General features: G+C 39.9%; 1 protein-coding gene across 1 annotated transcript; it reads right to left on the bottom strand.

Annotated features, from left to right (window-relative positions):
- Nucleotides 1–435: 435 nt before the first annotated feature.
- On the bottom strand, nucleotides 436–15,496 carry LOC124274010. The gene is made up of 4 exons (XM_046709343.1): nucleotides 15,463–15,496; nucleotides 10,313–10,392; nucleotides 1,041–1,376; nucleotides 436–743 (listed from the first exon to the last, which is right to left on the bottom strand). The coding sequence occupies exons 2-4, from the start codon at nucleotides 10,380–10,382 to the stop codon at nucleotides 436–438; spliced, it is 714 nt and encodes a 237-aa protein (XP_046565299.1). The 5' UTR covers nucleotides 10,383–10,392; nucleotides 15,463–15,496.
- Nucleotides 15,497–22,907: the final 7,411 nt, after the last annotated feature.

The following is a 22,907-nucleotide window of genomic DNA, read 5'->3' on the forward strand; positions in this document are numbered from 1 at the left end:
ACGTCAAATAAATAGCGTGTCCTGCCTACCCTCAGAAATACATTCAGTTTAGTGTAAAAGGAAAATAGCTGCAACAGTTGTATGAACGGATCCCTGAAAATCAGTGATGACACCAGGTGTTCACAATAGTGTAAGCATGTCCTGCCCTACCAGTAGCAGCCGCCATTCATAAGATATGCCTAAACTGGATCTATGTTTGCCTGACATCAATACTATAGCCATGCCAAGACAAACCAGACAATTAAGTGATTGATGGACCGGAAAGTCCTGTCAGACAACCTCTCATAACGACTGCTGTACAGGAGCACAGAGATTTTCAGCAAGAACTTGGATAGTGACTTAAACGAATTGCTTTATCATTGAGATGACACTAAAAAAAGTTTCAACGTGTTATATCACTTAAAAATACGTCATTGGTGATGTTTTTGTGCTAGTTTACCTACCTTGTATATACAACATGTGATGACAATTGGGAATGGAACAGAGGTATTTTCCCGCATCCTCTTGTGTTGTATTGTGTAGCCAGAACTGGAGGATGACTGAATTAGCTGACGTTGTTATCTGCATTATATTGGCTCTCGTTCGGTAGAGATTATAGATGTAGAACCAAGGTGACTTTATATTAAAGAGCAATGTGTCTTTAGGTGTCCTTACAGAGAACTCCTCATCAACCAACGGCATCTTCCAAGTAATGAATGCACTGTGTCCTTCACGAACTACTGTGTAGTCTTCACCAGACCCAGCTGAAATAACACAAGTATAGCATATATATCTACATTGCCTTGCTCCAGTGAAACATGGACATGTCTGTATGTTGTACATCAGTACAATGTTACACATTCGAAATTCTTTAATTATCAATGAATACCAAACTATTTCAGGGCAACTCTACATTTTCCTCTTTGTGGTGACAGTACAGGACAGATCAATTCAGGTCGGTTTTAACATAAATATTTAATTGTCATATCCAAGTTATAACTGATACGCTAAATACATTATTTAATACTTCTTATGTCCGAATTTCAATATCGTTCACTTACATTGTTTAGCCAGTACATACACTTCACTCCATCCTGACACCGTTCTCGGTCCTATTACAAGCTGACACTGGAAGTTATCTCCCTTCGCTGTGTTCACGTCACTGACAGTGATGGTACTTTCGTAGATCTGTACTATATGCCATTTCTGCCACAGGATCCAATCTAGATTCTGTTTTATGCTGTAAACAGAGCTTTCGTCTAGCGGCAAACCGTTCCTCCTCCAATTTATGGACGCGTCTTGTAAAGGAGGCACCATGGAGACACTGTAGCAGGACAACTTCACACCCCTGTCCACGTGAGCTGTGTCTTGTGCAGCGATGTACGGCTGTTGGAAATCTGTTATAACAAATTGTGAGTTTAGCTATGACTTAATAGGTGTCGTGGACAAACACATCTTGGTTGTCCATTACACATGCACAGTTCTATTGTTAAATAAGAGCTTGACACTTCTGACCTTGCCTTGCATTATTCTTTAGTATTTGAATATTCTTTAGTATTTGGAAGTTGGGTATTAATCAACATCCTACATTGCACTTCTTTGAGAGGCATTTTAGAAGGCCAGCAACTCATCCCCAACTTTGGGACAACATCCACATCCTAGAAACTAACCGATCAGACTACAAGATTAGGAAACTTCATAAAACGACAGAAAAAGCTTCAAGCCCACCATGAACCGGGATCAAGGTTATTTTATCTCCTCAGCCTATCACCACCTAATTCAAGATCACCAGTAATCCACCCATACCTCGTCCAATTGGCTTCTATGCTCCCTTTTGTGCATTGTAATCACAACCAATCAATGTGTACATCCACCTACCCTCTTCAACTCACCATTATCATCTCAGTGTACATCAACTCATCTATTGTATAAACTCATTCTGCATATTGTTTTAATCACTATCACTCTGTACATCAACCTACTCTGCTCAAATCACTAATTAGTAATCCAATGGATATCAACCTTGTCAATTGCAGTTATGCAGGCATGTATATATTCTCCATATTACAACTTGCTTGATAACGGTGTTAGTACCTACTCTGAAACGTCGCACGCATTGCAATAAAGAAGTTGAGTATCCATAGAACTTGGTTCTCCTTCCTACATTGCACTTAGTATGTTCAAACCACTGGCTTTACAACTTGTTGTAAGAAGTATGGAGAAAATACCTTTGAGCTTTTCTGAATTTTGTCACTGAATCGGAACATGCACTTACTTAATCACGAATGTGATTTTACTTCAGTACAAGCAATTATAGTAGACATCATTACTTTACTTTTATTTATATTTCTACAAACCTTTTGTTTGTCATTTAAATAAACTATTAAAAAGAAGGATATTCCAGTTTGGGGTTATATTATGTAAAGACTAGACTGAGTGGATGTATTTGGATTTCGTACATCAACTGATCTATTGTATAAACTCATTCTGCATATTGTTTTAATCACTATCACTCTGTACATCAACCTACTCTGCTCAAATCACTAATTAGTAATCCAATGGATATCAACCTTGTCAATTGCAGTTATGCAGGCATGTATATATTCTCCATATTACAACTTGCTTGATAACGGTGTTAGTACCTACTCTGAAACGTCGCACGCATTGCAATAAAGAAGTTGAGTATCCATAGAACTTGGTTCTCCTTCCTACATTGCACTTAGTATGTTCAAACCACTGGCTTTACAACTTGTTGTAAGAAGTATGGAGAAAATACCTTTGAGCTTTTCTGAATTTTGTCACTGAATCGGAACATGCACTTACTTAATCACGAATGTGATTTTACTTCAGTACAAGCAATTATAGTAGACATCATTACTTTACTTTTATTTATATTTCTACAAACCTCTTGTTTGTCATTTAAATAAACTATTAAAAAGAAGGATATTCCAGTTTGGGGTTATATTATGTAAAGACTAGACTGAGTGGATGTATTTGGATTTCGTACATCAACTGATCTATTGTATAAACTCATTCTGCATATTGTTTTAATCACTATCACTCTGTACATCAACCTACTCTGCTCAAATCACTAATTAGTAATCCAATGGATATCAACCTTGTCAATTGCAGTTATGCAGGCATGTATATATTCTCCATATTACAACTTGCTTGATAACGGTGTTAGTACCTACTCTGAAACGTCGCACGCATTGCAATAAAGAAGTTGAGTATCCATAGAACTTGGTTCTCCTTCCTACATTGCACTTAGTATGTTCAAACCACTGGCTTTACAACTTGTTGTAAAAAGTATGGAGAAAATACCTTTGAGCTTTTCTGAATTTTGTCACTGAATCGGAACATGCACTTACTTAATCACGAATGTGATTTTACTTCAGTACAAGCAATTATAGTAGACTTCATTACTTTACTTTTATTTATATTTCTACAAACCTCTTGTTTGTCATTTAAATAAACTATTAAAAAGTACCATATTCCAGTTTGGGGTTATATTATGTAAAGACTAGACTGAGTGGTTGTATTTGGATTTCGACAATAACATCCATCTCATGTGAATATATGATGTCCGTACATAACAACACCATGCTTTGACTTTCCACAGAAACCGATTTTGTTTCGTGTGAAGGGAAAACGTCCCGAAAAAGCAATATGATGGGACTGATGAAAGTCGGTGATGACACCAGGTCTGTTTACTAAAAGGGTAAGTGTGTACCACCGATGACACCCAGTGTTTACAAAAAGGGTAAACATGTACCGCCCTATCTGACATTCATTTGCTTAAAATATGGAGTTACTAATGACCTGAACAGATTCAGGTTGACTGTTTTAGTTTCCAGAATCCTTGCAGAATTAGTGACTCATCTTTACGTCATTGCATTGGCACCAAGTTTCTTTTAGCATGTATGAAAGAATAAAGTAAACAAGATGCTGTACACATCGAGCTTTCCGTTCATCTTAGGATTGTAGTTCTGTTTGTTGATACAAATATAACTTCAGCTACATGAATCATAACAAAACAATCCACTCAGACTATATAGTCCCGAGTACCGACGTCATCCGTCCTAAGCATCATTCGGGGTTACATCCTTTGGTTTTACAAACGCGACAAAATGTACCACAAGTAAAAATGGAACTGAAATGAAATTCAGACTTGGGAGATAGTGGAAATTGTTTATTTTTGAACGTTATGTGAACTCTTGGTAAGTGTTTGGATCTTAAGGGGACTAGATGAGCCGGTGAAGAAGGGAATTACCTCTTGAGGCGGTGCAGTTTCATTTCACGATGGGACACATGGCAGTTTCTAGCTGTGTGATATATTCTGGTAAATAGAGAAATCTATGTAAGGACAACGAGTGAGTGAGTAAGTTTAGTTTTATGGCGCTTTAAGCACTACATTAGCAATATCGCGGAGTGGGACACCGGAAATAGGCTTCACACATGTCTTCAGGGTCACAAGCGATCGCTATAACCACAATGTTACATAACCGCCCGTATGTAACTACACATGTAATGGTTCGTTTTGGTGATTCGTCACATCATTCTTTCTCCACTGCCATATGATTGAACCGTCGAAAGGGGAAGATAAGTGTTATCATGTTTGGAAATAAAGGAATTCTCCATAGTTCAGTAACTCTTCGCTCGTTTCACAATGTAATTATGAGGGATACCGACGTTCTTTGGGACTTGTACGACACCTGGTTTGGTAGTATTCATCAAGGCGAGATCATCCACAACAGTCAATATACCTCCATAAATACAATGATGCAAGTGTATATAAATACCTAAGTATGGGAAAATAACCCAAACCCCCCATTATCCGTGGTTCAAGGGAGGTTACTCTCTCTCACTACGTCAGACATGCGAATGTGGGCCCACATTCGAAACTAAACAACATTTGAAACGTTGTCGACAAGATGTGACAGATGTCTGACGAAATCAATACTCATAAATACAACCTAAGTTTCACAGTAAAACAATCGCAAACGAGATGAGTACTTCTGCCGTGAAACTTGGTCATGAAGTTATTAATATTCATAAGTATTCCTTTCGTGGAACGGTTCACATCATTTGTTGAGAGTTTGACATTTGATGTCATCGATAGGCGTCATATGCTAATCACCAAATTTCTACTTGCACTTGCACTCACGAAATAAAGAAGTTGTTATCCATAAAAAACTTGTTCCATATTGTACGTCTCAACTTCAAAAAATGCCACTCGAACAAGTTATTGGTGATGAGTCTAGTCAGCTTTAGCGTGAAATATGTTAAATTTCACATCAATGCAATAACACTCAATTATAATGATAATCTAATCATGAGAGACGGTTGACTCTTTGTTGCTTTTAAATTAAAACAGAATTTCGATTAAGCTGCATTTTTATCACTGACGATAAGTGAATGATTTCACTGAAAAACTGAAACACATTAGGTGATTTATATAATTGCTACTGCTGTCACTTAGCAAGTGACAGCTGTTCTGGGCATTGTACAAGTTTGGGTAAAATAAAATGCAACGTCTTTTTGTTTTGAATGAATACAATCTTTACGCATGTCTTCGTTTTTTATCACTTACAATGTTTTTCAAATGTAATTTTTAAAAGGTAAGACGAGTATATTTAACCAGTCTAATTCTAAAAGGTGGGCCCACTCGAAATATCGATGAACAAATTTTAAAAAGTGGGCCCACATTTCTGTTTACTTTGATGCCTACAGTTTTGTTTGCGAGGTCGTTTTTCGTTCCGTTACTTAATTACAGTCAACACATTTTTTAGATGCTAAGATATTTAATTTTACCTATTTTTTTTCCAAATGTGGGCCCATTTACAAAAGTCTCTATGGACAGAAAAATAACTGGGCCTACATTTCTGTTTTCACTTTAATGCATACAGTTTGGTTACTGATATCGTATGTTCTATTCTATGGTGGCTGAATAGGGCCATCGCTTTCTCGCCTTAAAATTCGGAGGCGAGAAAGCGATATCACGAGACGAGAAAGCGATATCACGAGACGAGAAAGCCATATCATTGTGAGAGAAAGCGATACAGCGAGGAAGCGATAGGGCAAGAAAGCAAGACAGCGAGAAAGCGATATAGTGAGAAAGCGATAGAGCGAGAGAGCGATAAAGCGATAGAGCGAGAAAACTATAGAGCGAGAAAGTGATAGAGCAATAAAGCGAGAAAGTGAGAAAGCAAGAAAGAGAGAAAGCGATAGAGCGAGAAAGGGATACTTCCAATAATCTTGAGTTGTCTGCACATGACGTCTTGCCTGCGTATGATTTAATCCAACAAAAGGCTTTATCGCCATTTGTTTTAGTCATATAGAAACAAAATGAACAGTGTATGCTCGATTATCAAGACTAACTCACAATGTCAAGGTCACACACCGCACGTTTCACAACCAAAACATAAACACTGTACCCTGCCTCCCAAGCCCTACTTTTTAACTTTTAACCCCTTTTCATCTATTTAGTAGACTCCTTATTAGCTTATCAGCAACAGTTTAACTTTTCTGCACAATAAGTCACAAAATACGTTATACTACTTACTTAGTTGAACTTATACACAATCAACTTCCCAACCCTCTCACGTCCAACTTTTCAACTCTCAATCTAAACAAAATTTATACAGGTGTTTTTTTAAATAGTGCTTTATTCCCCAAGTAATAATTTTATTACGAGTTTGTTAAAAACACCTATCACGTCGGTCGATGAATTTTGGCACTGTCTCAAGTTGATAGTTGGGATATGGTGACAGACAGACATATACGTATGTACACAAGCCATTCTTGTAGAAGTATGAGAGACTATGGCACATACATTTAGAACAATACCTTTTTCACATAGAAGTAGAAATATATATGTTTGAAATATGCACACATTAAAAAGACCAGATGAAAGGCACTTGGTTTATAAAATTCTATCACTGATACAATAAAGTCCGACGTCGAGAGAGAATACAATATAGGATTTTGGCAACGTTAAATCACATGGGGTGTTGGTTTGGTTTATTGTTTAACACCGCATTCGGCACTGTACCAGCTATATGACGGTGGTCTGTCAATAATCGAGTCTGGACCAGACAAGCAAGTGATCACCATCATGAACATCGATCTACGCAGTTGGGTTACGATGACATGTGACAACCAAGTCATCGAGCCTGACCACCCAATCCCGTTAGTCACCTTTCACGATAAGCACGAGTTGCTGAAGACCAATCTAACCCGGATCTTCACGGGTAACATGGGGAGTAGGCAAATATGTAGCTTTAGCCCCCCAAAAAACATTACTGGTAAAATACCTAAAGGAACTTATGGATGTCAGCTTCTGTATTTGTGGAACACGATGTTACAGAGTATATTCTTATTCCTTCATCAGGTGCATGAAGAAACTAGGAAACAGAAAGCTATATACGTACATTTGAAACAACAGTGAAAAGATAACAAGGGAAGCCAGTTGTTAATTATTGCTAAATTGGTAGGGTGGATGGACAAAATGGAAGCCAGGGATTGTTAATCCAGGCATGAATGATGAGATAACAATGGTGGCATTTAACAAGGGAAATGACAATAAAGAAATGTAAGCCTGGAATTTATCCAGGCCTAATTAGTGATGTAACAATAATGATTGTTATCCTTTTTACAGGCTTTTTAAAAGCACTCATTTATTTCAACGAAAACACACTCGGTTTCTGGAGTTATTGTTGGCTTATTGTTTGGACAAGTTAAAGGATTAATTACAAAAATGCAACAGAATTTAAAGCATCCATGTTCATTTTGTTTCCTAACGACTGAAACAAATGTCGATAAAGCCATGTGTTGGATTAAATCGTACGCAGGAAAGACGTCATGTGCAGACAGGGCAAGAATATGTGATATATCACTTTCTCGGTCTCTCGCTTTCTCACTCTCTCGCTTTCTCGCTATATCGATTTCTCACTATATCGCTTTCTCGCTATATCGCTCTCTCGCTATATCGCTTTCTCACTCTTTCGCTCTATCGCTCTCTCGCTTTCTCGCTTTCTCGCTTTCAGGATTTCTCGCTCTATCACTTTCTCACTCTATGGCTCAATCGCTTTCTTCCTCTATCACTTTCTCGCCCTGTTGTTTCGCTTTCTCGCTCTATCGCTTTCTTGCTCTATTGCTTTCTTGCCTTGTTATATTGGTTTCTCGCTTTCTCGCTCTATCGCTCTCTTGCACAATGATATCGCTTTCTCGTCTCGTGCGATCACTTTCTCGTCTCGTGCTATCGCTTTCTCATATCGTGTTATCGCTTCCTCGTCTCGCGTTATCGCTTTCTCGTCTCGTGACATTGCTTTCTCGCTTTCTCGCCTCCGAATTTGAAGGCGAGAAAGCGATGACCCTATTCAGCCACCATAAGTAAAGGAGGACACAGTTTATCGCTTTATCAGCGTCATGCGTTTTCAGAACTAAATCAGCATACCTCCACTCTGTATCTAGAGTTAGGAACCTTCGAAACTCGAAGCAATGATTGATCATTGATATCAGTCATATTACGATCATGCTGTTTCGACGTCAGTCTGGAAAGAATACAAATGTGCGAGGGCTAAATGAACTGGAATCACGTGAAAACACGTTGATATATTTTGGTGACAATATTCTTCGTGTAACTCAAGTTTGTACTTTGTTGGCTCACAAAAGTATCAGTGGAAAATGAGCATGAGAGAACCACAAACTGGCGAAAATCGTCTAACAATTTGTTGTTTAGATATGGTAAGACCTTTTTAGTTCCTTCAGTAAAAAGCAAAAGTAAAACATATTATATGCTTACTTAGTTGTCTTTATGACCCTTCTCTGGAAACTACCGTGGCACAGTGTCTGTGAATCAGACATATAGCAATTCTGGAATGCAGCGATATCAGTCTTATATTCCATGTGTTACTTCTTTGACTGTTGCACAATAGATGTTCATAACATAATTCATCTATGTATTACCAGTACAACTATTAACATTCTGATTCCTTCAACTCACCAAATACGACAAGCGTCTGACCACACCCAGGAACCTCAGCAGCTGTAGTGTGAGACTCAATGCCAATTAGTAAAGTACAGATTCTAGTACTTTTGTTGGGTTGAGTCCCATCCGGGATTCGAACCAATACCCTCAGAGTCAGGCACCTAATCACCAGCACACAAAGTCTGCCGCCTAACCCGATCAGCCACCGCGACTTCCACAAAAATGGAGGTCAGATAACTGGTAGTCTAGACTGCGGACTTTGTGTACCCCTCTGATAAGTGTAAACTGGCACGGCTCCCACGGTCGTAGGCTATGATTACACCATGCCATTTAGAAAGTGGTCAAATGTAACGTATGTTACAGTTGGGATTACGCTTTCTTAGTGAAGTACAGATTTTAGTACTTTTGTTGGGTTGAGTCCCATCCAGCATTAGAACACGGACACATAATCGCCAGCACACAAAGTCAGGCGCCTAACCAGCTCAGCACCTAACTTTTGACTGTGATTCTATATTTGGAGCGACTCATTGACGTAACCACACAGATACACACAAACACACGCGCGCATCCATGTATACACAGCCTCTCACACACGAAGACAATCGCTAAAAACATATATAAATAAACACACAAGATACCGTTAAACACTTGATACCTCTCCTTGCACCAAACCAAGAATTGTAATTCTCAATCAACAGTTGTCCGACTTCCATTTTTGTGGAAGCAGCAGTGGCTGAGCAGGTTAGGCATCTGACTTTGTGTGCTGGCGATTAGGTGCCTGACTCTGAGGATGTGGGTTCGAATCCCGGATGGGACTCAACCCAACAAAAGTACAAGAATATCTAAGAGAGTGTAACCCCAAATATATAATATGCTACATTTGACCACTTTCTAAATGGTATTGTGCTTTCCTGACTTAAGTCAGATAATGTTAACGACTGTGATATATAACACTCTGAGCTATTTCCTTTCACCCCGTTTACAACATTGTTGTTATTTATCCCGGGGAAGAAATTATGATACGCGTTTTCTGGTCATACGCATGGTGACAACATAGTCCGAGCATACCAGAGGTTAATCTAGGACTCGATAACCACCGGCCCATCCACGCTATTATGTACACTTGTTACATTACAAAGCTTGGCATATGTACATTGAAAGACTGGGGCATTGTTGATACCGGTTATTTCAAATGTGCATGTTTTGAGAATGCGATAACATATGGCATGGCACGTCGCCATATTGAGTAAAAATATTCGACGCAATATCATTCAAGTCTTTATCACCTCACATCAAATATAGTGATTGTTAATTCGAAATGTTCCTCTTATTGAAACTTACCTTGCGTACCTCCAGCTAGAATCAGCAGATGTATGTACCCAATCCAAGTACACCACCTCCAGTGCCCCATACCGTCGTCTCTGTGAAATGAATTGCGTGGATGAGCCTTTTTAAAGCCAAATTGACATATACAAAAAAGATCTTCAGAAACATTTCCGTCTCCAGATCAGTGTTTCAGACTTTTGAGTATTCATGCTCCACACAGATTATGAAAATGATGGTGAATGTTCAAAAGCCGTGTTTTATTAGGGATAACACTCTCTCAATGAAATTCGCAATTCTAGTACTTTTTGTTAGGTTGAGTTCCATTCGAATTTACACTTGTCAGTAGGGACCACTTTCTAAATGGCGTTGTTTATCCATACCTTCCGGCCGAGCGAGTGGTGCCAATTTACACTTGTCAGTGGAGTACACTGAACGTGATGTAGACTACCAGTTGCCAGACCTCCTTTGTAGTGGAAGAACGGTGGCAGAGTGTGCTATATTGCTGACTTTGTGTGCTGAAGATTCGATGTGGGTGTGAGAGTGTGGGTTCGAATCCCGAATGGAATCCAACTTAACAGAAAGTATCAGCATTCTGTACCAAGGACGAGCAATCCAAAATACAACATATATTACATTTAACATATTGTGTATTCATAGTTGTAAACTGATCCAAACGTGAAACGCTTATGTGATTTTTCTACTATCTAACCTTCCGTGTTCAATATAGGAATACCCATCTAATACACTATCATCCTCAGTCAGCTTACATAGCTAAGTCAATAACAGTTCAATCAGTGATGACATCAGGTCAACAACTGGGCTTTGTCCTCCGCACCTATTGGGATCATCAATATTCTCTCTCCATAACATGTTCATGTATATTAACATTACCTCAGGTAGAAAAGCATTATAGTTTTTCAAATGGAGCTAAATCCTTCCCGTGAACACTAAGAAGCATGTAATGAATGGATCACCAAAACTCATCACTCACATGCTATATTCATCATTATAATGACATATCGTTCAACTAAAAAGCAACGCGGACATGCGAAAACAAAATAGGGAAATTAATCTCAATTTAGACTTCATAATGCATAAAAGTTCAAATCAGGCTACACTGTCGTGTAAAATATCGACATATTCCACGAGTCAGGAGTTCTGCTGCTGTGAGTGCCATAGTCATGTAACTACATATCACGTATTTGATATCAGAATAATACCAAAGTAAATGTATCAAAGGACAGATGTAAATACTTAGTCCTATTTTCTTATGTCAAAGTCTGTTGTGGCACACAACGCATCCCTAATTCGTATTTGACTTTATATTTTACACATATATTGGAAAGAACCAATATGGACATGCGCTGATGCGGATCCTTGTTTGACTTTCACATAAGATCTTGAGACACTGTGGGCAGTTGTTTTGTCATTCTATTTTAGTTTCGTTTAGTTTCCAGCTGAGTCAAGTGCAGAGCCAAGACTGTTAATTACAATCAAACATATAAAACTAAAGTTACAAAATGTTTCAAGAGGTATTGAAAGCTGAACGTGAACTCCCAGTAAACAGGAAACGTCGTTTTCAAGACTGTGTATGTAGCTGTATGTAATATCAAAACAAGGTGGATTGAACACGCGTCCAGTAAGAGGGGAAAGGAAATAACACACAGAATCAGAAATAGCCCTACTGACAAAGACAAGGACGTAATATTTCAGAAACGGGAAGGTTTTTTTTCAGAGTGGGAATAAATATTGTGGCAGATTAATTCATGTACACGAAAACACTACTTTGGTGGTTGGTTTGAATAGGTCAGAGAAGACAAACACATACTAGCATTAAAATATCGATTAGGTTAAGATAAAATACCAAGAGATGACCAATACATGGTTCCTATCTAACTAACAATCGTGAAATACCCCAAGTTACGTCAATGCAGATGTGACCAGTTACTCTATAACATGTCCCAGAAGATTGTGTGTTTGCTTACTGCCTAAAATAGCAGGGCATGATCTCCACGTGCATTCCGTCACACACCACTGCAGTCCTCTGTTCATTGGAAATGGATTCATCCATTTGTGCATGGGGCACCTGCTGTACAAAACGCGCCTAACTAAGCTCTAGTATAAATAACTAACTTTTAATTCAATGAGCAAATCATAATGATGTTGGTGACAATCAGCACACTTTTGTTTCCTAGGTGACAAAGAAATGTTTACTAATCTTGCCCTTGTATCCTATTTCCGAGCGTTTTGTCAGTAGACCCGTGAAGATCCGGGTTAGAAATTTGTCTTTAGCAACATATGATCGTCGTAAGAAGCGAATACCGGTATCGGATCGGTCAGGCTCGCAGACTTGGTTGACACATGTCTTCGTATCCCAACTGCATAGATCGATGCTCATAATATCAATCATTGGATAGTGTGGCCCAGACTAGATTATCTACCGTCATATACCTGTAATATTGCTGAATTCGGCAATACAAACAAGCAAAGAAACAAACAAACGTTTGGTCAGTAATAACAAACCACTGATTATTTATCCACCGTTCTGTGCTGGAGAGACTGACAAATGTTTCAGGCCTATAACACCACCTCAGGTCAACGCGTGCCTACATGGTTCCGACACACCTATGAGTGAGTGAGTGAGTGAGTGAGTGAGTTAGTTAGCTTTTACGCTACTTTTGGCAATATTTCAGTAATATCACGACGGGTGACACCAGAAATGGGCTTCACACATTGTACCCATGTGTGTATCGAACCCGGATCTTCGGCGTGACGAGCGAAGGCTTTAACCACTAGGCTACCCCACCGCTCGACACACCAATGATGTTAATAGTAGAACTTCGAAATCGAACCAACAACTTAACAACTATGAACACACAAAGCCGTTTGAAATTTGCAATCCCAAACATAACCTGTGTTAGGTATGAACCTAACAACTACGGAACTGGCAACTGAACCAGACTCCCCACATGAACTGACACGTCAAGTAGAACAGAATCAAACACATGAAATCCGTCCCTCTAAAAGTGTTTCAGTATCGCCCATATTCACGCTGTTATATTCAGATCTCACATGAGATTAACAGTGCTGACATGAAATATATATATATATATATATATATATATATATAGGTGACATTAAACTGTATAGGGCTTCTGAAGACTTTAGAGCAACTGTAATATATGATTAAACTTGAATGCTTGAGCATCGACGGTGACGGTAATCATTGCTTTATAGCCGTGCACCACAAAATCTCGTACAGCGCGTAGTACAGGGAAGATTAGGTCTGTCGGCTTTTAAGTTAAGGATTATAAGAAACGGATTCTCACAATAGAATGTACGTACACACACATGCAAAAACACACAAGCGCGCATGTGCTCACGCACACGCATACATTCACTTGCATGAACACTTGCATGAACTCCAGCACGTATTCACAAAGATTAGCATTCTTTCACACTTACATGTAACTTGTAAAACCGGCATCAGAACCACTGATTCATTATCACTTATTCACAACCACCGGTCTGGAAACACAGGCACTCACATTCACCCATATTCACACATTCTCCTCAGCGCACATACATAAGCATGGGAACTAACACACGTATGTAAACTCGCACGTAAAAAACGCATCTTCACACACACACACACACGCACACGCACGCGCGCACACACACACATACATTCGTGCAGCGGCTGTTCATTGTCCATTCTTATCCTGAGAGTCTTTTGTTATAACATTGAAACCCTTTAGAGGGAGTCTCAGCGCTCTATGTGTACCATGTCCGCAACATGTTCACAATGACTCCATGTTAGATTTATCAATTAAAACCTATGTTTAGTAACGTTTTAAGGTGTATGTGATCTGCTCTCCCCCTCTGTCAAGTGTGTACCATCTGTGTACACATCGTTTCAAAATCCTTGATCTGCATGTGCAGGCCGCCATGATGTGACAGGAAACAACTTGCTATTCAACAAACATGGACCAGAAACTCTCTCTGACCAGATGTGATTAAAATAACCTTGTTTGTGTTTCCCAGTACATGTATAAGAAATTTATCCGGTTTGAAAAGACATGGGCAACCCTGATATCACGATGCACATAACACACACACTAGCCGTTCTCTCGGAAATAGATAGAAATGTTTTAATTAGTCATTGTTGATCGTTACATTTGCATCTAATTGTAGCATCCACAACAAAAAAGGGGTGTTGCGATATAGTTTGCCTTTTTTGAAAACTTATTTGATATACTAGAGACTGCAAAGCATTACATTTGGCTCAATGTGATCAACCAACCTACAGGACTGAAACAAATAGCGTTTATATTGCAAAATTAACTTGATGTTCATCCTGATGTGTTGTGTGCTTCAGAGACAAGTCATCCATTGTGAACTATTCATCCGCCAAGTTCACATACTAGCAAAGAAAAGTCAATAGTGCAAAAGGGACACCGGGTGTTAGTGAGAAGGAACCACGTGACCTGCTCTACCGGGAGCACCTACCTCTCACATAGTCTGCATGTAAAAGTTAATGCTTCAATATGTCAATATGTACACATTGTATCGTCTTCTAATCGCACAACATTTGACCCTGAACACTCATGATATATTCGTTTGAAGAGAGGTATTGCAGATAATTATGTATATCTGTTATCTTCATGTGCGTTTCATGTCCTTCCAAGTTGAACATACAGCACAAGTACATTTTGTATGACAACAGGGAAGAGACAATGTACACAGTACAATATCCAATGTACTGCACTTGTGTGTAGTATCCGTTAAGGTACGGATTAGAATTGGTTTTCAGCAATACATGCTTGTAGTAAGAGGTGTCGAACAAGATCGGGTGGTCAGGCTTGCTTACTTGGGAGACACATGGCATCGTATCCCGAATACGTAGATCGATGCTCTTGATGTCAGTCACTGGATTGTCTGGTTCTTTCAAAATTCATTATTCAAAAAGATGTTTATGTAAATGGAATGTGTTACTATATGCGTGTGAAACGAGTGACCAGGACATTGTTGATTTATGAGAATAATGAAATGCATCGCCATATTTGACGTGAACGTGTTTAGAAAAGTGTGGCGGGGAGTCAGTGCATCTGAAATATCTATATATGAGACAATCGCCAAATCATTGATACAAAAGTAATACTTACATACACCAACTGCAGAATCACGGGTATAGCAGTGTGGTATTTAACACAAATTCTGACGACTGAAACTGCAGCGGAAAACTCTTGAAATTACATTATGAAAAAGATTTAATTCTGTGTTGTACAGAGATGGCATATTAGCATATTAGCACATGTGAAATTATGGACAGGAAATAGTGACTGTTTCAATCAAACGATAACCCAACAGTATTTAACACTCACAAGTTTATAGAATTGCAAAGGGAAATATTTGTCAAGTTTAAGCTCACATACTGACACTAAGTATCTTCAGTGTATGAAACTAATGGACTATTGTCATATGGAAATAAGCCTGGGTATGCTTCCCACAAACTACGACCATAATCAGGGCAGATACGGGACTTGAACTACAACAAACGAATTCTAGCCAGCGTCAGGGACATAGAATGTCACAGCTGAGGCAGCACTTTTGACGATTTGGCTACACAAGGCTCTACAATGTTACTGATGAAACGTGAAATGCAAACTTCCGTTTACTTCGGGTGCCGGGGAAGCCTTTCAGAAGTGCTCCCTTGTGACGGGGAGTGAAACCACTACCAATCAATTGCTCACTATTATTTGTAAATGAATGCGACAGAAACCCTTTCAACTTCCATAAAATGTCCTCCCGATTTACAATTTCAGCTATACACCTAGTGCAATATGACTGTGGTTATCAATCACCCCGAAACAGTCATGATACCAGAAACATATGGGCGTATCCTGCCATTCTATTAGCACATAAGGGCATGCAAAGCATAGTCGTGCACATGTCTTGCTTATCCAAACTCGCATGTTGCGGATTACCTCGACTAGTACAACTCAGAGCACCGTGGTTTAGTTTTATACATGCATTTCACTCTTGCTTCTTTGGAGTTTGTGTACATACGTTTATACCAAGATAACTTCCTCTAAAGCACTTCGTAACAAGCAAATGATTTAACATTTTGTGGGAAAAGGCTACGTTAACAGGAAACAAACAGACAGGACGGAAAAACGATTTTCGCCCTCATCTGACCCATGTGAAATTGCGAAGCAAATATTTTATACAGGAGGTGATACCTTGCAGTTTCACAGTAGTGAGTGAGTGAGTGAGTATAGTTTTACGCCACACTTAGCAGTATTCCAGCTATATGGCGGCGGTTTGTAAAACATCGAGTCTGGACCAGACAATCAAGTGAACATCGATCTGCGCAATTGGGAACCAATGACATGTGTCAACCAAGTCAGCTCCTGACCACCCGAACCCGTTAGTCGCCTTTGACGACAAGCATGGGTTACGGAAGGTTCATTCTAACCCGGACCTTCACGGGTCAGTTTCCCCTGTAGAAACAGGACATCATTACCGATTAAATGTACTGAGACTGAAAGCTTGATTCATTTGTGTGTTTCTTCAGTCAAAGTGTGTACACAGTGTATTCCGGTGGTAATGGTCTTCTCAGTTACACTAGTTGAAAGTGATCGTGAGACCACATGCACTTTGTCAACAGAATTAATGTTATGATACATAATTATCCGTTGTCTTGGTGACAAGAGTCTGGACGTTTCAACCTATACTTAGAGAGAACACATTGTGGGCTTAAAGCTTAGTCATTCTATCAACCATCGATTCGCCCCAATAACAACTAACCTGATACATATTACCAGTAAAATAAGCATGATTGGGGCTCGAATCATAATATGAACCATTTTCAATGTAACACCCGTGTCATTCAAAATACGCTTCGCTGACATACAGAGATATTAGCTGACATGCAGTGATTTAATCTGACATACAGTGATTTAAGCTGACATACAGTGATTTAAGATGAGATACAGTGATATAAGCTGATATGAAGTGATGAGCTGACATGCAGTGATATAAGCTGACATATAGTGATTTAAGCTGACATGCAGTGATATAAGCTGACAGACAGTAATATAAGCTGACATGCAGTGATATAAGCTGACATACAGTGATATAAGCTGACATACAGTGATATAAGCTGACATACAGTGATATAAGCTGACATACAGATATATAAGCTGGCTTACAGTGATATAAGCTAACATACAGTGATGTAAGCTGGCATACAGAGACATAAGCTGACATACAGTGATATAAGCTGGCATACAGTGATATAAGCTGACATGCAGTGATATAAGCTGACATGCAGAGATATAAGCTGACATGCAGTGATATAAGCTGACATACAGTAATATGAGCTGATGTACAGTAGTAAAAGCTGATACATAGTGGAAAATTCTTTTAACAGTTCTTATTAATTTAGTGTAATACAGTTATACCAGTAATTTTGAAGTCATTTTAATATTGTCAACACAGCTGAAACTCACAGAATCACGTAAGCCATCCTGGCTACAAGGTTACTTACTCCTACCTATCTGGCCTACGTCCAGTAGCAATAACGACCACAGACAAGCTTGCAAGTATCTATGTCCAGATGCATTTGATGCTTACTTGCACCTTTCACCTGAACTAAGCTCCAACCTTTGTTTACATTTTCGCCACGACATATAGTATCGCTATAGCTCAGAACAAATTACGGTTGTGATAGAGCATTATTAACATTATGGGGTCATGTCTTCACAGAGGGGGTACATATTAGGGAATTATGGATTGATAAACCCAAAAATACAAAAGTCAATCGAATTTAGGGGGGCTGGTGGGTGTTAAAAACCTTGGAGTCAACTTTGTGTGCAGACTCTTTCTGTGTTGCCACAACCCCTAGTGTACAGAGCACTTAAAAGAACCCACGAATCCGTTGGTATATGATAAGAACGTGGCCACATTAATGCATGCAAATACCTAGTCGTGGATACAACAACGTACAGTAAACTTGGACAAAGTAATATGACTATGTGTCCGAATCCACACAGCTGTGAATGGGTACCTCGGAAGGATGGAAAAGCCACATTAACTCGGTGCACCTACTAGCTGCAAGAGTTGTATGTTCTCCCAAGTAGTTGAGATTGATAATACGAAGTGCTGTTAAGCCTGACATGCTATGAATCGAGGGGAAAAAAGCGCCTGAAAGTCCTATTCTGACCTTTATATATAGCTTAAATGTACACGTGAGTAGCTTGAGTGTACAGGTGAGTAGCTAATGTGTAAACGTGGGTAGGTTAAGTGTACACGGGAGTAGCTTGAGTGTACATGTGAGTAGCTTGAGTGTACATGTTAGCTTGAGTGTACACGTGAGTACCTTGAGTGTATATGTAAGTAACTTGAGTATAAATGTGAGTAGCTTGAGTGTAAATGTGAATAGCTTGAGTGTACATGTGTGTAGCTTCAGTGTACATGTGAGTAGCTTGAGTGTACACGTGTGTAGGTTGAGTGTACACGTGAACAAATTCAGTGTACACGTGTATAGTTTGAGTGAACAAGTGAGTAGCTTGAGTGTACATGTGAGTATCCTGAGTGTAGATGTGGGAAACGTGAGTGTAAACGTAGTGAGTGTGAGTGTACACGAGTGTAGCTTGAGTGTAAACGTAGCTTGAGTGTACACGTGTGTAGCTTGAGTGTACACGTGAGTAGCTTGAGTGTACAAGTGGGTAGCTCGAGTGTACACGTGTGTAGGTTGAGTGTAAACGTAGCCTGAGTGTAAACGTGTGTAGCTTGAGTGTACACGTTTGTAGCTTGAGTGTAAACGTAACTAGAGTGTACACGTGTGTAGCTTGAGTGTACACATGTGTAGCTTGAGTGTATACGTGTGTAGCTTGAGTGTACAAGTATGTAGCTTGAGAGTAAATGTGAGAGATTGAGTGTATACGTGTGTAGCTTGAGCGTAGAAGTGAGTAGATTGAATGAAAACGTGAGTAGCTTGAGTATACATGTACATAGCTTGAGTGTACACGTGAGTAGCTTGAGTGTACACGTGAGTAGCTTGAGTATACATGTACGTAGCTTGAGAGAACACGTGTGTAGGTTGAGTATACATGTACGTAGATTGAGTGTACACGTGAGTAGCTTGAGTGTACACGTGAGTAGCTTGTGTGTCAACGTGGGTAGGACGAGCGTACACGTGTGTAGCTAGAGTATATACGGGATAAGCTTGAGCGTACACGTATGTAGCTTGAGTGTAAATGTGAGAGATTGAGTGTATGCGTGTGTAGCTTGAGCGTAGACGTGAGTAGATTAAGTGAAAACGTGACTAGCTTGAGTGTACACGTGTGCAGCTTGAATGAACACGTGTGTAGCTTGAAGTCTACACGTGTGTAGCTTGAGTGTAAACGTTTGTAGCTTGAGTGTAAACGTAGCTTGAGTGTACACGTGTGTAGCTTGAATGTGCACAGTTGTAGCTTGACTGTACACTTGTGTACCTTGAGTGTACAGATGAGTAGCTTGAGGGTACACGTTTGTAGCTTGAGTGTACATGTGAGTAGCTTGAGTGTACACGTGAGCAGCTTGAGTGTACACGTGAGTAGCTTGAGTGTAAAAGAGAGAAGCTTGAGTGTAAATGAAACTTGAGTGTACACGTGTGGTTTGAGCGTACACGTGAGTAGCTCGAGTGGACATGTGTGCAGCTTGAGTGTACACGTGAGTACCTTGAGTGTATATGTAAGTAACTTGAGTATAAATGTGAGTAGCTTGAGTGTAAATGTGAATAGCTTGAGTGTACATGTGAGTAGCTTGAGTGTAAATGAATCTTGAGTGTACACGTGTGTGGTTTGAGTGTACACATGAGTAGCTTGCGTGTACATGTGTGCAGCTTGGGTGTACATGAGAGCAGCTTTTGAGAGTACACGTGTGTTGCTTGAGTGTAAAACATAGCTTGAGTGTACACGTGTGTAACTTGATTGTACACGTGAGTAACTGGCGTGTATACGTGAGTAGCTTGAGTGTAAACGTAGCTTGAGTTTACACTTGTGTAGCTTGAGGTACACGTGAATAGCTTCAGTGGACACGTCTGTAGCTTGAGTGTACACGTGGGTAACTTGAGTGTACACGTGTGTAGCTTGAGTGTAAACGTAGCCTGAATGTAGACGTGTGTAGCTTGAGTGTACAGGTGAGTAGCTTGATTGTAAACGGAGCTAGAGTGTGCACGTGTGTAGCTTTAGTGTACACTTGTGTAACTTGCGTGTACTCATGAGTAGCTTTTGTGTACCTGTGGGTGACTTGGGTGTACACGTGTGTATCTTGAGTGTAAACGTAGCCTGGGTGTAAACGTTTGTAGCTTGATAGTACACGTGAGTAGCTTGAGAGTAAACGTAGCTTGAATCTACACGTGTGTAGCTTGAGTGTAAACGTAGCTTGAGAGTACACGTGTGTAGTTTGAGTGTGTACAGGTGTACCTTGAGCAGCTTGAGTGTACACAATTGTAGCTTGAGTGTACATGTGAGTAGCTTTAGTGTACACGTGAATAGCTTGAATGTACACTTGAATAACTTCCGTGTTCACGTGTATAGCTTGAGCGTACATGTAAGTAGCTTGAGTGTAGACGTGAGTAGCTTGAGTGAACATGTGAATAGTTTCAGTGTACACGAGTGTAGCTTGAGTGTAAACGTAGCTTGAGTGTACATGTGTGTAGATTGAGAATACACGTGAGTAGCTTGAGTGTACAAGTGTATAGCTTGAGTGTACATGTGAGTTGCTTTAGTGAATACGTGTATAGCTGGAGTGTAAACGTACCTTCAGTGTAGACGTGTATAGCGTAATAGTACATGTGAATAGCTTGAGCGTAAACATAGCTTGAGTGTACACGTGTGTAGCTTGAGTGTACACTTGTGTAGCTTGAGTGTACATGTGATGTAGCTTGACTGTACGCGTTTGTAGCTTTAGTGTACATGTGAGTAACTTTAGTGTACAATTAAATAGCTTGAATGTACACTTGAATAACTTCCTTGTACACGTGTATAGCTTGAGTGTACACGAGAGTAGCTTGAGTGTTCATGTACGTAGGCTTAGTGTAGATGTGAGAACGTTGAGTGTGCACGTGTGTAGCTTGAGTGTAAACGTAGCTTGAGTGGACACGTGTGCAGCTTGAGTTTACACGTGAGTAGCTTGAGTGTACACGTAGCTTGATTGGACACGTGTGCAGCTTGAGTTTACACGTGAATAGCTTGAGTGTACACGTGTGTAGCTTGAGTGTACATGTGAGTAGCTTGAGTGTACACGTGGGTAACTGGAGTGTACTCGTGTGTAGCTTGAGTGTAAACGTAGCCTAAGTGTGCAGCTTAAGTGTACACTTGTGAAGCTTGAGTATACACCTGTGTAGCTTGAGTGTACATGTGAGTAGCTTGAGTGTACACGTGTGTAGCTTGAGTTTACTCGTCAGTAGCTTGATTGTACACGTGCCTTGCTTGAGTGTACACGTGAGTAGTTTGTGTGTACACGTGAGTAGCTTGAGTGTATACGTGATTAGCTTGAGGTGTACACGTGTGTAGCTTGAGTGTAAACGTAACTTGAGAGTACACGTGTGTATCTTGAGTGTAATCGTAGCTTGAGTGTATACGTGTGTAGCTTGAGTCTACACATGTGTAGCTTGAGTGTACACGTGTGTAGCTAGAGTGTACATGTAAGTAGCTTGAGTGTACACGTGTGTAGCTTGAGCGTACATGTGAGTTGCTTGAGTGCACACGTGAGTAGCTTGAGTGTACACGTGTGTAGCCTGAATGTAGACGTGAGTAGCTTGAGTGTACACGTTGGTAGCTTGAGTGCATATGTTAGTAGCTTGAGTGTACACGTGAGTAGCTTGAGGGTACAAGTGAGTGGCTTGAGTGTACAAGTGAGTAGCTTGAGTATACAATTACGTAGCTTGAGTGTATACGTAAACAGGTTGAGTGGACACGTGAATAGCTTGAGTATACATGTACGTAGCTTAAGTTTACACCTGTGTAGCTTGAGTGTAGACGTTAGTAGCTTGAGTGTAGACGTGAGTAGCTTGAGTGTACACGTGTACACGTGTGTAGATTGAGTGTACACGTGTGTAGCTTGTGTGTACACTTGAGTACGTTGAGTGTACTCGTGTGTAGCTTGAGTGTACAAGTGGGTAGGTTGAGTTTATAGGTGATTAGCTTGAGTGTATACATGTAGAGCTTGACTGTAAACGTATGTATTTTGTGTGTAAACGTTATTACAGTTAGTGATTAGTTGGAGTGTACACGTGTGTAGCTTGAGTGTACACGTGGGTAGCTTTCGTCTTAACAAGAGTGACTTGAGTGTAAACGTGAGTGACTTGACTGTAAACCTGAGTGACTTGAGTATACAGGTAGGTAGCTTGAATTTACACGTGGATATAGTTCGGTTGAGGGTTGAGTGTAAACGTGGGTACGTTGAGCGTACACGTGGGTAGCTCGAGTGAAAAAGTGGGAAGATTGGGTGTAAACGTGAGTTACTTGAGTGTAATCGTGGGTAGCTTGTGCGTACACGTGTGTAACTTGAGTGTAATCGTGTGTAGCTTGAGCGTAAAAGCGTGTAGTTTGAATGTACA

This window comes from Haliotis rubra, unplaced genomic scaffold (assembly GCF_003918875.1).
Source record: "Haliotis rubra isolate DU_JTF1 unplaced genomic scaffold, ASM391887v1 Scf187, whole genome shotgun sequence".
NCBI lineage: Eukaryota > Metazoa > Mollusca > Gastropoda > Lepetellida > Haliotidae > Haliotis > Haliotis rubra.

What these genes read in the sequence shown, in the direction of transcription:
- LOC124274010 (XM_046709343.1), bottom strand. Translation starts at nt 10,382, where the DNA reads ATGGGGCACTGGAGGTGGTGTACTTGGATTGGGTACATACATCTGCTG. An exon ending in TCTAGCTGGAGGTACGCAAG is followed by an intron (nt 1,377 to 10,312) that starts GTAAGTTTCAAT and finishes TTGTTATAACAG; the next exon opens with ATTTCCAACAGCCGTACATC. An exon ending in GTATGTACTGGCTAAACAAT is followed by an intron (nt 744 to 1,040) that starts GTAAGTGAACGA and finishes GTGTTATTTCAG; the next exon opens with CTGGGTCTGGTGAAGACTAC.